Below are 14415 nucleotides of genomic sequence, written 5' to 3' on the forward strand. Positions count from 1 at the left end.
TTTTGGTTGAAATTTGGCATTTATTTAAGTCAAAGCATTCAATATAACTCGGTTGTGCAGATCACATACATGAATAGGAAGGCCTTGATTACTGATAAAATAAACAGTTAGAAATCATTTGTTTTGCATTAATTAATTAATTTCAGCACATACTTTGAACACATAAACCCACCAGCTAAATTATTTAGCCTCACAAGCATTCTTTTCTGTTCAATTGATGAACTTATCACAAGAAATCTATTTTTCTTTACCTACAACCTGTTAATATTTATAAATGTATTCATATTTTCAAAAAGAGGCTATCTGAAAGAAAAAAAGGAGCAGTTCTAGTCAAAGTTGGTTACATTAAAGCAGGTTTAGCACATCAAAATAATAATAATTTTCACCGCCATATATTACAATCAATAATCCAGTAATATGATTTAGACTAATGAGTATGAAGACCTTTATTTTTTTATTTATGATTTTATCGTGTGGCCAGATTTGCCATAATTATTGTTTATGTGCTCTGTAATTGCATATTGCAGTGTGCAGCTACACGGTGGTGAATTTGTTACATATGATCAGGTATTCAGGAAGAGCTTGTTGACCGCTGAAGATGACACAAGTCTGTGCCATGTCAGACACGCTATCATAACGATCCAAAGGGTCTCCCTTTATGGCAGGGGGCAAAATGAAATCTGGAGAACCAAACGTGGTTCTCCCAGTGAGCACCTGAGCCTGAATGATGTAGATGTACTGCTCATGTTCCTGTTCCTTCCACAGCTTCAGGGCTCCGTCCACTGTACTGCTGAAGTATATTCCACTGCCATACCTTTGCTCTAGAAATGAAGGAAAACATTTTAATGAAGATATTGTAACCTGATGCCAAACATCAATCAAACATAGCATCTGTACCTTACGAACACATAGTAAATTCACTTTTACGAGAAATGCCTTCAAATAACACAAAAACCTAATTATTATTCTGAATGACATCACATTTGTGTTACCTGCCGGAGGGGCGAACTCTTTCTGAAAGCCTACTCTGCAGATGAGATCGCAGAACTGAGCTGGCACACGCTGGTAGAGGCGCTTGGGTTTGTCTTTCACTCTCTGCTCATTCCTGTCGAACAGCTGCTTCAGTGCGATGTTCTCTAGCTTCTCCACCTGCAACAACCAGTGCAACCACATGCCATTAGATCCTATTATTGCCTCAACACTGTGCTTAACTTTCTCATCGGTTCCTATGTTATAGTTGAACAGAGATTAAGAAAAAAAAGAAATTACATGGACTAAACAGTGTTAATTAGTCAAATAAACATGTATTGATAGCAGATACAATAGCTGATCTATAGAAACATGATGATAGCCTGAAGTTATTTCTAGCAATGCATTTGGGATGGCAGCTTACTCACCTTTACAATACTGAGCCCACAAGCATTGAAGATTTTCCTTCCATCTTTTTCAAAATAATCATTCCTGTTCTCTACTGTTCTTGCATAGAATGATTTGTTAAGAGGCTTGAAATGAGCAAACATGCCTGTGTTGTAAATGACAAAAGACTGGATCAGATCATCAAATGTTATGAGACATAAACTCAACACCAACACTATGTTGCTGAGAAAATCAACTTTTGTAACTACAATATATTCATAGCTGTCAACATTGAACATTGAAAATAAGGGAGATTTCCCGGAATCCATCCCCAAAATAAGGGATTTTTTTACACGATTCTTACCCACAAACTTTTAAAAAAGCACTAATCATTAACAGTGTAAAGAGTTTATAACTACATAGGCCTACATATAGTGTTTGTGTGTGTATATGAGAGAGAGAGAGAAAGAGACAGTGTGTGTGTGTGTGTGTGTGTGTGTGTGTGTGTGTGTGTGTGTGTGTGTGTGTGTGTGTGTGTGTGTGTGTATGTGTGTGTGTTAGGGCTGTGACCATAACCGTGAGACTTCAAGCCGAAACTGCCCGAGCTTGTACGTCTCACACAATCAGAGCGTAAAAATACGTGATATTTTACGGGAAAATACTAAAACGGGAAGACAGCGGGAAAAGAGCTAAAATACGTGAGAAACCCGGAAAAAACGGGAGGGTTGACAGCTATGAATATATTTACAGTTAAAGCATTAGAACATACATGTCCTTTCCACAGTGCTCATTCTCCCAGTGTTGCCAACCAAAGTCCTGTCCATCAAACTGACTTTGTGGTTATTGACCACATGGTATACAGACCCAGCCAGATAAGCCTTCTCCAAAGTTGCACTGATTTCAGGTGTTTGTATCCAAGGTTCATCTTTACAGCTCCAGCGAACCACTGAATACAGAATGTCTCGTTCTTCAACTTGGGCGAAGTCCTCCTGAGCCTTACAAAGCATGGACTCTACCTCAATTGCCACATGGCTGACATCTGAAGGACTTCCAGTGATGGTTATGGCACCATTACCACTCCTGAAGAACTCTTCAATCTGAACATCAAACATTGTTTGGAGAGAGAGCAGGTATTCATGGTCTCTTTGTCCAAGATATATAACATGATTATTCTTTATTGTTCGTTTTTTTGTTGGCTTTAGCATATTAACTGTCCACTCTTTTGCTGCTCTCTGAGCTTCTCCACAGGAACTCTGGAACTCAACAGTGGGCATTTCATTTGCTGTGGTTTCTTTGGATACAGAAGCAAAGCCTGAAAGCATTTAAGAGTGATAAGAACATTTATCGCAGTGTTTTTTATGAGTATGTGGGCAAAAGTGACACTGTGAACACATAAACATGAAAGTAAAAAAAAAAACAGTAATATATTTTGCTTACTTGTCACATCAATGTGTGCTTCTGGGGACTTTGCCTGTCCTTTCCTCCTTTTCACCTCCTTATCAAAAGCCTAAACATTATAGAAGAAACAAATATGTGAAAAAGTTTATTTTCTGCTGAATTGCATTTGTGCTCGATTAATTTTTCAACAACCGTGCTGAATATAATGTTTATGTAGTCACTTTTTCCATATTAGTACACAAATGCTGATTGAAGAATTCTGTCATGAGGTGGGGACATGAAAATGAAATCTAATGTGTAAAAAAAAAAAAAACCTGCTACATTAATGCTCAATCACTGAAAAGAATTACTGAAAAGCATAGTACACAATTAGCATATTTCACCTCCAACATTTCATCATCCTTTGGAAACACAACAAAGTATACATCCAGTTTATTGGTGTTGTCTTTGCCAAATTCTGCCACAGCCTCTGTCATGATTCCAGCAACATTTTGTTTCTGAAAGCCCAGATTACCAGTACCAATAGCTGGGAAGGAGATGGACTTGTAACCCCGAGCAGCTCTCCTCAGACATTCTGAGACGCCACTGTAAAGAGACTACATACAACAACAAAAGACAGTGGGTACAGATATTGACATGCATAAATATATGAATTACAGATAAATATATATTTAAAATGCCATCTACCTGCTGGTACTTATCTGCCAATGCAGTATGATATACTGCTAAACATTTTAGATCATGTCCATGTGTCATATAGAGAACACCACCTGAGAAACTTGTGGAGTTTTTTATACTGGAAATCTCGTCTTGAATCTTTCTGCCAGCTTTCTTCAAAATAGCTTTTGAAATTTCTCCTTGGGACAAATTACGGTCTGTGGAAATTGTATTGACAATTACATCAACCTGGAAATTGAAGCAAAGTGAAATATCATATTTCTGTCACTTAATGCCACATTATTCCACAAATTTGTGACAACTAACAAAATCTCACGGAGCATTGTTGAGTGCTTAACATTACTAGTCTTACCTTTTCCTCCTCAATACAGCCCTTTTTAAGGTGCAGCGTTACATTGCCAAACCGCATACTGTAGCTTGAAGAAGATGGCATGCTATGGCCTTGCACAGCTCTACTGTATGAGCCAGAGATGCTGGACGGATCTAAATTCGCTCTAGTGGCTCTCTCCATTTCTTGGACTGAGGGTTCATCATTATTAACCAGATGGATTTCCACATTCTTGCCATAAAACCCTCTATAATCATGGAACTGCTTTATAGCCTTTACAATAATGTCTGCACAGCGATCTCTTGGAAAATTGAAAAGGCCAGAACTCAGAGCAGGAATTGCAACAGAGGGAATGTTTTGAAGTACAACTATTTGTAGGATACTAGTAATAGCCTTATGTAAAAAGGTTGCAGCTTGATCAACCTCCTTCTGGGATGAATTTGGAGGCACATGGGGACCTACAGCATGAATGATCAATTCACAAGGGAGATTTCCAGCAGGAGTGACCACTGCCTCACCGGTTTTCACTTTTCCTTCTTTTTTAATAATGTCCTCACTGCATTTCTTAACCATTGGTCCCCCAACATCACTGAGGGCTTGTGCAAGACCTCCTATATGCTTTAGCTTCTCATTGGCTGCATTGACCACAGCAAACACTTTATGACGGGTAAGATCATCTTTCCAGACTGATATTTCCACTTCGCCGGACAGCTTTGTGGAGTACCTCTTCTCAGCACGTAAGGCATGACCTGTGCTACCAAAGGAGCCAGTCTCTTCCATATTATGGAGAATAGCCTTGCAATTAAATTTTGCCTGAACAGCATGGCAAAAGGTACTTTGACAGTTTCTCAAAATGGCAGCCTGCTCTGGAACCAGTGGAAACTGTTGTATGTCACTCATGGCTTGTAGCTTCCTCAGGACACAGACCACTATGGCTTTGGGGGAAAATGAAGTATCGACAATTATACAAAAATATCTGATCAAAGAATCATTAGTGAAAATATCATAATGGAATTTGTACAAGATTTATATTGGAATGTCTTTCCATAATTTGGAACCAAATTATAGGTTCCATATAAATTTTTCAGGATCAAATAAGCCTCAGGAATCAAATAAAATGCTACTATGGGTGATATGGCAAAAATATTATATTACACTTGTTTTCAAGCAGAATCACAATCCACTATTAGTTCTATTAGTTCGTTATTTCATCTTTATAGTTGAAAATAAAAAATATGCAAATTACAAATAATAGGACAAATACAACATAAGATTCAAATTAAATAAACAGTGCTTTAATTTTCTCAGCTAGGTCTATTTCACAGCATTCAAATAAAAAAAGGAATAATCAAATGTAAAATAAAACAGTACATAGACTTCACTGTATAAATTAAATATACATCAATTCTTATTAAAGCTCCACCAGTTATTAAGACAAGAGCAGTTTTTTAAAATCTTTTCTACAGTTGTTTGATTAATATTAATGACACAGAGAGCAGCAGGTAGGCTATATTAGGCTGCTGTCACTTCAAGACTAAATGCCCAGATCAAATATCCTGATATAATTTTCTCCCACCTGTTTTAATACATAATTGACTGTGTTTATGAAAATTCTTATGTTAACTGTGATATCGCACACCCCTAGATGCTACTGGATAAAGTGAAAAATAACTTCTTACTACTGGAGTTCAAAGACATAACACTGTGTTATACTACAGCAGGAGATCCGTTGTCGTTATATGCGACAATTAAGCAATTTACAATTGAGATTAATATGAACTAAACATTATTGTGACTGGCATGGTTTACACTCATCTGAACTGCAGTGCATGAGCAAGCAGCAGTGAAGTAGGGTATGTTATATTTTAACAACTTCTCTTGGGCAAAAGACAGGAAATGATGAGGCAACAACAATGCATTTATTATCATTATTATTATTATTATTATTATTAGCCTATTGTTGTTATTAGTGTATGAATGCTCAAAAAATATTAGATAAAATAAAATAAATCTGATAATAAATAAAATTAAAAAAATAAAACCGGTGAAGGTGAGCCAGTGACTCCAGTGATGTAACTGCTTTGCGCGGCAGGCAACATACAACCGTAATGGATTGGCAGTCAGTCACATAGCAATGACGGGTCGCGACCGGGGTAGGCCGACAGTAGGCGCATTTAACGGCGACGGGTCGAATTGACAGGCAATCAGACTCAGGCACATAAAGCGTCACATGTCGCAACACAGTCAATAATGTCTTAAATCAGTACAAAGAAAATCATACAGCAGACGGGTTTCAAGGCAGGCGCACTACAAAAGGCTGTCCCTTCAAATAGTGCCTTATAAAAAATAGTTATTGGGGGACATTTGGGACAGAATATGTTTTGTCTTCCGGTTTGTATTTCCACAGCATGAAGGCAAGATCTTACGGATTTATGAATTAACCACTCGTTTTAAAATCTTCCAGGTCTAGTGATATTTGTTACGATATCCACTTCAAACATAAATGTTCATGATAACTTTCGATTACTCTTCATTAAGTAAATCCACTTTACCAGCTAATTATGCCATTCTTTGACAGCAAATTCCCATAGAAATAGGTAGCCCTACAGCTGCCTACCGCAAAAAGAAAGTTCATATTAGATTAAATTAGATTCATGCTAACTGAAAAGATGTTTAACACCTCGTCATTCACTTTCATTGTTTGGAAAATGCAATGAATGATGACGTAGGCTTTTAGTCTCTAACATTCTGTTCACTGAAGAGATGATTTAAGACAGAAATGAGGGCGAGCACTGATGACTTCATTTTTATGAACTATCTCTTTAAACTGCACAACAACAACAAAACTTGGCAATTCCGCAACATAAGAACCGGACAAAATTCGATTTGCAAACACTAAAATTAAGGGAGTAAAACAAGTTGAAGTTACGATTTTGCAATCAACAATTTAAAGCATAAACGCCGTGTTTTACGCAACGAAGCATCCGTGATGCCGAAACGCGTCGTCTGCAACAAATCCTGATCGCTACATCAGCAAGCCTAGGCTAGGCTAAAGTTCCATGTAGCCCAACTGAAGTGGCTACTTGTTTTTGAAATAACAAACACATCTAATCGTTCTGACTAACTTATATCAAAACAACTTTCAATGACTGTGAATAATCACATAAAAAGTTCGTTGAATTGAAATCGAAAGCAAAATAGTTGTGGGACCTTCAAAGCATTACATGCGAACACAGGTCGATTTAGGCCTACTCAATAACCTACAATATAATCTGTTTACTCACCTTTTTATTTTATTTACTACTTTCCTAGTTTTTTCCCAAAACGGCGATGGTTTCACGAAAAGAGACCACTAAATGGTGTTCTGCTTGAAGCTGAAACTTTTTGTTTTGGGGGAAAAAACCCCGCCTCGTACCAAGGAAATCAAAAGTGAAAGTTTAAGCCTTTACACTGGGTTCGACAAACACCTCAGTCACACAGAGTCACAGACGGACATGGCTGGAGAGTTCCCATACGCTCTCTGCGTGGAGGGCCAGTGGGACCCCAACACTCCCAAACTAAAAAATAAACTTATCATCTATTTCCAGAGTAAGAAATCCGACGGAGGCGACTGTGAGGTGGAATCCGGCGTCTCTGACGGACAGAGAGCAACTGTTCGATTCAAAACAGAGGAAGGTGAAGTTATAGCCTAACTAAACTCCTTAAGAATTCGGACTCCCTATATCATGCATAAATCGTGAAGGGATGCGTTAATATTTGTAGTTTCATGAGTTTCATATGTCGAAAGATGTTGTGGAGTACATGGGAGGAGACAAGGAAACGAAACTGATCTAAAAAAAATAAATAAAAAATTGCCTAATGCAAATGAAAACAAATAGCCTATGTTTGTTCACTCATGTATGTTCTTATGTTTTTCTCAGTGAGACAGCGAGTTCTGAACAAACAAACACATGAGCTCAAGATTGGTCAAAAAACAGTGAAAATCATTGTGAGTCTTCCGTTATCAGACGCTTCAGTTCCTCGTGTGAGTATTCAATATAACAACACAGAGTAACGTGAACGGCTAATATTTTGACATGAAGTAAAAACTAAAACTTTGTTTTTTAGGAATCAACCTCTTCGGTCAACACAATCACGGGTAAGTCCCGTTAATACTTCAGAAAAAACGCTTTTCTGCTGCCCTCTGCTGGTCATGCCAGCATGAACACTTTCTTCCACAATGTGTCCCAGCCACAGTCTATGGTCCCAGCTAACAAAAATATATGCTAAGAAAATTTAGTTAAAGTTCCCATTAAGTCATGAAAACGTTATTTATGAGTGTTGTCCAGTTTAAAAAAACAAAAAACTTTCCTTGGTTGTTAAACAGAAAGCATTAAAGGAAAGTATTAAATGAACGTTCTATTTTATAATTTTGCAAACATTGTGGGAACTTTACTTTTGATGGTTCTCTTAACATTCTGAAACAAGTATTAATAACATTTACAAATATTTCAGAAAAAAATCCATTAAAAACGTATGTGTTTGTGCTACCATTTTGTGAACGTTAATGGGAAAACGTTTGTTCATAATTCGAAGTGAATCTAATCGATTTGAGTTAAAATTTTATAATTTTACCTCACCTGTATACAGTTTTAAAGTTTCCGCTGAGAAAAAAATTGTTCACTACAGCTTAGCTTCAATAGAATTAGCCCTGCAATAAGATGAACACTACAACAATATTACAGTAATTTTACAGTTTTTAAAAAAATGCTTTCACACTAAAAGTGGTACTTAAGGCCCACTTGGCAAAACTCATATACCTAATTTTCAGACCAAGTCTGCAAAACTGCAAGCATGTTATATGCCTTACACTCAGTTTGCATTTGTAAAACAAACGCTTTGCAAAGTGCTAAACACAGTTCTCTACATGAGACACATCACTTAAAACGAACAGCTCTTGTGTTTCATTTAGAAAACACTGACAATTAAATGTCACAATCATTTCCCAATTACCTACACCCAACGATCATGCGTGAAAAAAACACTTACATAAATTGATCGCTTAGAAATCAAATCTCAATGTTTTCAGAAAATAAATTATTTGTACCCTCTTGCATTTGTTTATAGTGTAAATATACCTAATTTGATCACTTAGAAATCAAAACCTAATGTTTTGAGAAACAAATACATTTTTGATTCTTGCATTTCTGTTTATTTTGTAAATAGAATATGAGGTCACCTTTATTTCTGTAGCAATTTACACAAAAAAAAGTGTTAACATTGCATGATGTATTACATAACAAGTTATCTTTCTTCTGTATGGTTGTTACGGCCAGTTCGTTTCAAGCCGCAACATAAACGAGGGATAAAACACCAGCGTTCAATGAATGAATTTTTTTTTATTTTCTTTAAAAATATATAACAATAACCACTCATAACAAACAAGTCTAGGGGAAATAAAGAAACAAAGAAATAACAAACAAAATAACTTCAACAAAATATTAAAGCTACATGATATAAGATACAAATAGGAAAGACAATCAATGAGATGCTAAGAGTCACTCCTGTGAGAAACTATCTTACAGAGAGTGCTAACCAAATGAAAACTCAGAGCAATACTCCATTTCCCTAATTAGCAATTAACATTGGGGAGTGACTCAAAACTCCCACAGACTGCCAGCATCAGGCAAGGAGAACACTCAGGGTTGTTACAATGGTGCAATGGGGTTAAACGGGGTTAAAGGCACAGCTTAAGTAAAATGTTAAGGAATAAATATACATATATTATTGATTGATTAACATTGATGGAACAACACATTTTGTGGCATAATACATAATTAAAGTGGTTTGTTTTGCTTAAAAATCTTAGGTGCAAAAAGCCCCCAATATCCCCAAGTAATGTTTTCCATAATATGTTAGTTAATACTTGTTCAAAACAATCACTTTAGTAAATATTTTTTTACTATTTTCTGTTTATTTTAATAAATAAATTAAATGTATTTTTGTTTAACAAATATACTGTCAGCAAAATGTTCATTTTAAAAACACAAACATTTATTTTTTTTAAACTAAAGGTTCTGAAAGTTTTGAAGGAGATCCCATCTAAATGTAATATGGCTTTACAGTGGTAACAATAAATGTGACATTTTATTATATTAAGTTTTAGGGCATGGTTGAGGCAAAGGAAAAAAAAAGGAGGATCTATGCTTAGCATAGTCTTTATTAATAACAAAAAAATAAATAAAAAGTACTCAGATGTCCAGCAAGCAGACAATAATGGACAAGGAACAACAACAAAAAGACGGCATACTAAGGCTGCATATCTCGGCTGCCAGGTCATCAAGCGTCGCTGAAGGGGTGTTTTGAAGGATGCATTGGATGTATCTTTCCCACCCTCAAATCACCCACAATCCTTTGCACACATTTCAATTCACAAAAATAAACCTGACGGAAAATGAGTCGGTACTGAGGTCGTCTGAGTTTATTATGAAATGTAAGACAAAAATAATGTTTTTGGACATGAAAGCAGTGTTTATCTGTGTGTTATCTTTTGTTTTGCTGTAAATTAATCACTAACACTAAACTGCCAATAATGTAAACCACTGGGAGATCACAGATGGCTGTCATTCACTGTATTGCATTAATAGAAAGCCAGTTAATATAAAGATTTGTAATACAAAGTATTTTTTCAAAATTAAGTATTTATTAAGTATTAAGCTCCCTAGCTTCCGAGGTTGTGAATCAGTAGGCTATATTGTGTTCATGAATTTGGACACTGGTAAGGACAGTAAGGAACCTGGCTCACTACACATTGGGACACTGATGATGACTCTATTTCAGCATCCTCATTGTACAACATCTCTACTGGTATTTATGAACAACAGAACTCATATCTTTATAACTGTAGCCATGTTCGATGTTATGGGAAGAAGGAGGCGGGAACCGGTGAACATTCAACAGATTTTAGTAAATAAATAGACAAATACAAAACAAAAGTAAAGGCAGCAGTCCCTCATGGACGACTGCTACCACATAAAACAGAAATAAATAATATCCAAGCCTGGCCTCTCTCGGTCTTCGCGATCGTCGCTCCTCCTTTTATGCTTCCGCTCCTCTGTGGAGACCGGTGCGTCGCGCAGGTGTCGCTCATCAGTAATCACGTGACGCTCTCTCATGGCCCTCGGCCTCGTAATGCTCACAACAATGACGTTTTAATGTTATTTAAAGTACATTATAAATACTTTGTTTGTTACATATAGACTACGTGCAACATTTCAACCATAAATAAAATATAAATGTTAGCTAGATTATGTTCATTACCTGTCTAGCGATGTATGTTTATGCTGAAATATAATGGGAAAAAAATACAAAAAAATTATTATTGTATTTTAAAAAACATCTATCGCTTGTCATTATGTGTAGTAAGTTGCCTCACATGATTTATGTTTCACGCTTCAGAATTTCTATTAAGTGAGAATAGTGAGCATTGATGCTCCCTGATTTTCACAGTGCATTGTGGGACTTTTTAAGGAGCAAACATTTCAGTGCACTGGAAGGATTTTGCGATTGACACAGCCCTCAAAATGGCTGACTCCCTGATCAGTGGTCACTGAACTAGGGAGCTGTTTGAGAAGCACCCATGAACTAACTCAGGAAACAGAATGATATGATTAATATCATATTTCAAAATATGATGGTTTCATATTTATCTAACCATGTCATGTCAACAAATGGAAAATTCAGCCAGCTATTTATTATCATGTTAAAGGTGGGGTATGTGATTTGGAAAACGACCGGCAGATTTTGAAAATACACAAATCAAATGGTCCTACCTTCTTTCCTCCAACGCGGGCTCTTACTCCACCCATTCGAAGAACATGGACGCGCAATCATGCACGAGCGAAAACTCAGATGCGCGAGAGATTGTAATGACGATTTACTACTAATTATGCTGGCTTTACTGACGACATGCGCATGCCTCACGAACTTTGAGTATGCGCACGAAGGGGGTCACGCGCGGTGGGGGAGGGGGGTGTGGTACGACTGTTTGTTTGACTAACTTACTGTCCAATGATTCCAGGTGGTCTTGGAAATGATTGGCTGGAGTTTTTCGAGTCCTGCCCATTCCACAGATGATTAAATTGCTTAATTTTAATTTCAGTGCTTCTAACTCAGTGGCTGTAAGTGGGTTAGGAATAGGATTTCAAGTTATTTTGAAAAAATGGACAAAAAAGAGAATCACATACCCCACCTTTAATGGTTGTGCCTTTAGCCCCAACAGCAGGGTTGTTTTTTTACCCCAAAAACCATACTTTTACATATTCTTCAGCTGTTGAAAAAGTGTTGATTTAATAACCTTTAACAAAAATGAAAATCATTAACAAGACCTTTGTCTCAAAATAGATTCAATAATTGTATAGATTCTATTTAATCTGTAACATTTTATAAAATACTAAATATTAGATCAATTAGCTCAGAATCAACGTTGCACTGCAGCCCACGATTGCTTCAAGGATCAGCCACATTTCCACTTACATTGTGAAATGCCGATGTTTAGGAAAGTCCTGCGACAAGATTTTGTGCCATGTAGTGTTTCTGAGAAGTTTAAAATCAAATGCACCTCTTACCTCGGTGCACCTTTAGCCTCATTGTACCCTATATATTACAGTTTTTCTGAATTTCTAAAACACATTTCTTGAAACCATCACCCACTTTCTGAAAAACCTTAAGAACTATACCAAATCATCAAACTACATTCAGAAAGCATCTTACTCTTCTGGCAAAATCAAACAATTGCCTCAAAACCATTTAATCTGTGCTCAAAATCAAACAATGCTTTCAGATCATACACAGTGCCAGTCAAAATATAAACACTACAGATCATTCATTAGACACTATCAAAAGATGGAGAACACTGAACCCAAAGCATGCAGTTACAGGAAAAAAAGTATATTCTAACACAGTAAATTAATTATGGAATTACGTAAAAAAGGTATAGCAATCGCAACTTACAGCTGTAGTAAGGTGAATAAATTGTATACTGTATCCACTGCTAGTATAGTATATTTTGTACTGAATATTGTGTTGAATGTCTGTATATTCAGCACATGCATACTGTAAAAATACAGTAGTCCAACTGCAAAAGTCAAAAAGGTAAGAAAAATAAAATAAAATAAAACTCTAAATGAAAAGCATGTTACAGTACTCTCAAAAGTGTTGTGCAACTACAAAATCAAAGTCAGGGAGAGATTCATTCTGCCTCCGCATCATGTCTTCATGTTGGGTCCAGCCTGAGGACTTTTGCCAGACAAAGGGAAAAGCCCTATGGTGTGCCGGTTCCAGCTTTGAGAGCACTGTCCACACCTTGCTCTTTCTTGTCCTCAACCTCTTCCTCCTTTGCCACCACCTCTTACACATACTCTCCTCTTCTCCATCTCAGATTGTTTCCATCTATTGTTCGTATCAACACAGTGCACTCTGAACTGGCTTATTTTGTAGACTTTAGAATTTTACTTATTCTGACTGTTCATGTTTGGAAAATCTGATCACTGGGTGGCTTGATTGACCAATCAGAATTAAGTATTCTATAGCCGTGGACAAAAAAGGGATAAGTATACTATACTAAATATCTTTTATTCAGCATGGTCATTTGCACATGATACCTTAGCATAAAAAGGATACCAGGTGTAATAAATGTTATCTTTAGAAATCCTTAAGTTAATTTAAATATAAGTAATCTAAATATATTTGTATCAGCACAACTAACACCGTGTAGCACGCACCATATCTGCAACAGGAAGTTGCAGTCTGTCTACACCAGACATGACAAAGCAACTATTGCAAATCCAATTGTTCGTTGCGTCAGAAATGGCATAGGTGCTTGCAGTACATCAGAAATAGAACGGGGCATCAGTTCATGAGAAATGTTGCAACACATTGCATCCGGTGTTGACAGCATCACTGATTATAATGGATTCTATTGTTTTTTGCTGCGTTGCGTCACACCACTCACCACCATTGAAGACACTGTTCAAAACTTTTCAGATGAATGATGTTTTTATACTCAGGTGAACGACACAGTGAAGAAGAAGAAGAAGAAGAAGAGCAGGTTGAGCCATCTGAGAAAAAAGAAGAACATACAACCCATAGATCAGCTGTAATTGAAAACATCCAAAACAGCGGTCAAGAGTTTCTGACAATGCTGGTGGAAAATGTGCTGAAAGGATCTTCTGCCGAATCAAATGACTTCAGCATTGAAATGATACCAGAGAGCAATTGTGCTGTGGTAACCTTTTCTTATAGCAAAGGTAAGTCATGGGTTGTGTTTCCCAGTAGAGTCTACTCTTCAGATGTGTGCATTCTGAGTGCTGATCACCTTGCCTCTAACCCACATTTCCTGTTACTTATATTTTGTTCCATATAGATGCAAAAAACTTCATTACATCCTGCCCAAGCAATGGAATTATTAAGAGGAAAAACATAAAAGCCAGATTACTTGAGATGACATCAAAGGTGAAAGCTGAAGGCTTACCTCCGAACACAAACTTAGACTACCTCATGCTCTACTTTGAAAAATTTGGAGAGGTAGAGGATGATGGGGTTACAATGGAAACAGATCAGTCAGCAATAATCACTTTTAAAAATCCTGAAGGTATATTAAGTGGTGACAATAAAAA

The 14415-nt window shown here is 36.7% G+C and overlaps 2 protein-coding genes across 3 annotated transcripts in view; one reads left to right on the plus strand and one right to left on the minus strand.

The window, feature by feature from the left end:
• parp9 (poly(ADP-ribose) polymerase family member 9) lies at positions 1-7417 on the minus strand. 2 transcript variants are annotated; one of them, XM_077215582.1, is made up of 9 exons: positions 7045-7417; positions 3785-4695; positions 3442-3660; positions 3138-3350; positions 2794-2863; positions 2126-2668; positions 1398-1522; positions 993-1149; positions 1-821 (listed from the first exon to the last, which is right to left on the minus strand). In XM_077215582.1, exons 2-9 carry the CDS (start codon positions 4658-4660, stop codon positions 535-537), a joined length of 2490 nt encoding a protein of 829 aa, XP_077071697.1. In that variant the 5' UTR covers positions 4661-4695; positions 7045-7417; the 3' UTR covers positions 1-534. The 2 variants fall into 2 exon arrangements, with proteins under 2 accessions (XP_077071697.1, XP_077071696.1); XM_077215581.1 differs by lacking the exon at positions 7045-7417 and having other exon boundaries at positions 3785-4790.
• The window catches only part of parp14rs1 (poly(ADP-ribose) polymerase family member 14-related sequence 1), a 15034-nt gene continuing 7149 nt past the window's right edge, over positions 6531-14415 (plus strand). Inside the window, exons 1-5 of the mRNA XM_077215579.1 lie at positions 6531-7435; positions 7681-7784; positions 7868-7898; positions 13807-14046; positions 14163-14390. Of these exons, the coding sequence (XP_077071694.1) occupies positions 7117-7435; positions 7681-7784; positions 7868-7898; positions 13807-14046; positions 14163-14390 (922 nt within the window). The 5' untranslated portion in view covers positions 6531-7116. The remainder of the gene's footprint in view (positions 7436-7680; positions 7785-7867; positions 7899-13806; positions 14047-14162; positions 14391-14415) is intronic.

This window comes from Siphateles boraxobius, unplaced genomic scaffold (genome assembly GCF_051911475.1).
Source record: "Siphateles boraxobius isolate OS27281-9 unplaced genomic scaffold, OSU_SipBor_1 7, whole genome shotgun sequence".
Classification (NCBI taxonomy): domain Eukaryota; kingdom Metazoa; phylum Chordata; class Actinopteri; order Cypriniformes; family Leuciscidae; genus Siphateles; species Siphateles boraxobius.

What these genes read in the sequence shown, in the direction of transcription:
- parp9 (XM_077215582.1), bottom strand. Translation starts at nt 4,660, where the DNA reads ATGAGTGACATACAACAGTTTCCACTGGTTCCAGAGCAGGCTGCCATT. An exon ending in AGCACACATTGATGTGACAA is followed by an intron (nt 2,669 to 2,793) that starts GTAAGCAAAATA and finishes AAATGCTTTCAG; the next exon opens with GCTTTGCTTCTGTATCCAAA. An exon ending in GAGCACTGTGGAAAGGACAT is followed by an intron (nt 1,523 to 2,125) that starts GTATGTTCTAAT and finishes TTTACAACACAG; the next exon opens with GCATGTTTGCTCATTTCAAG.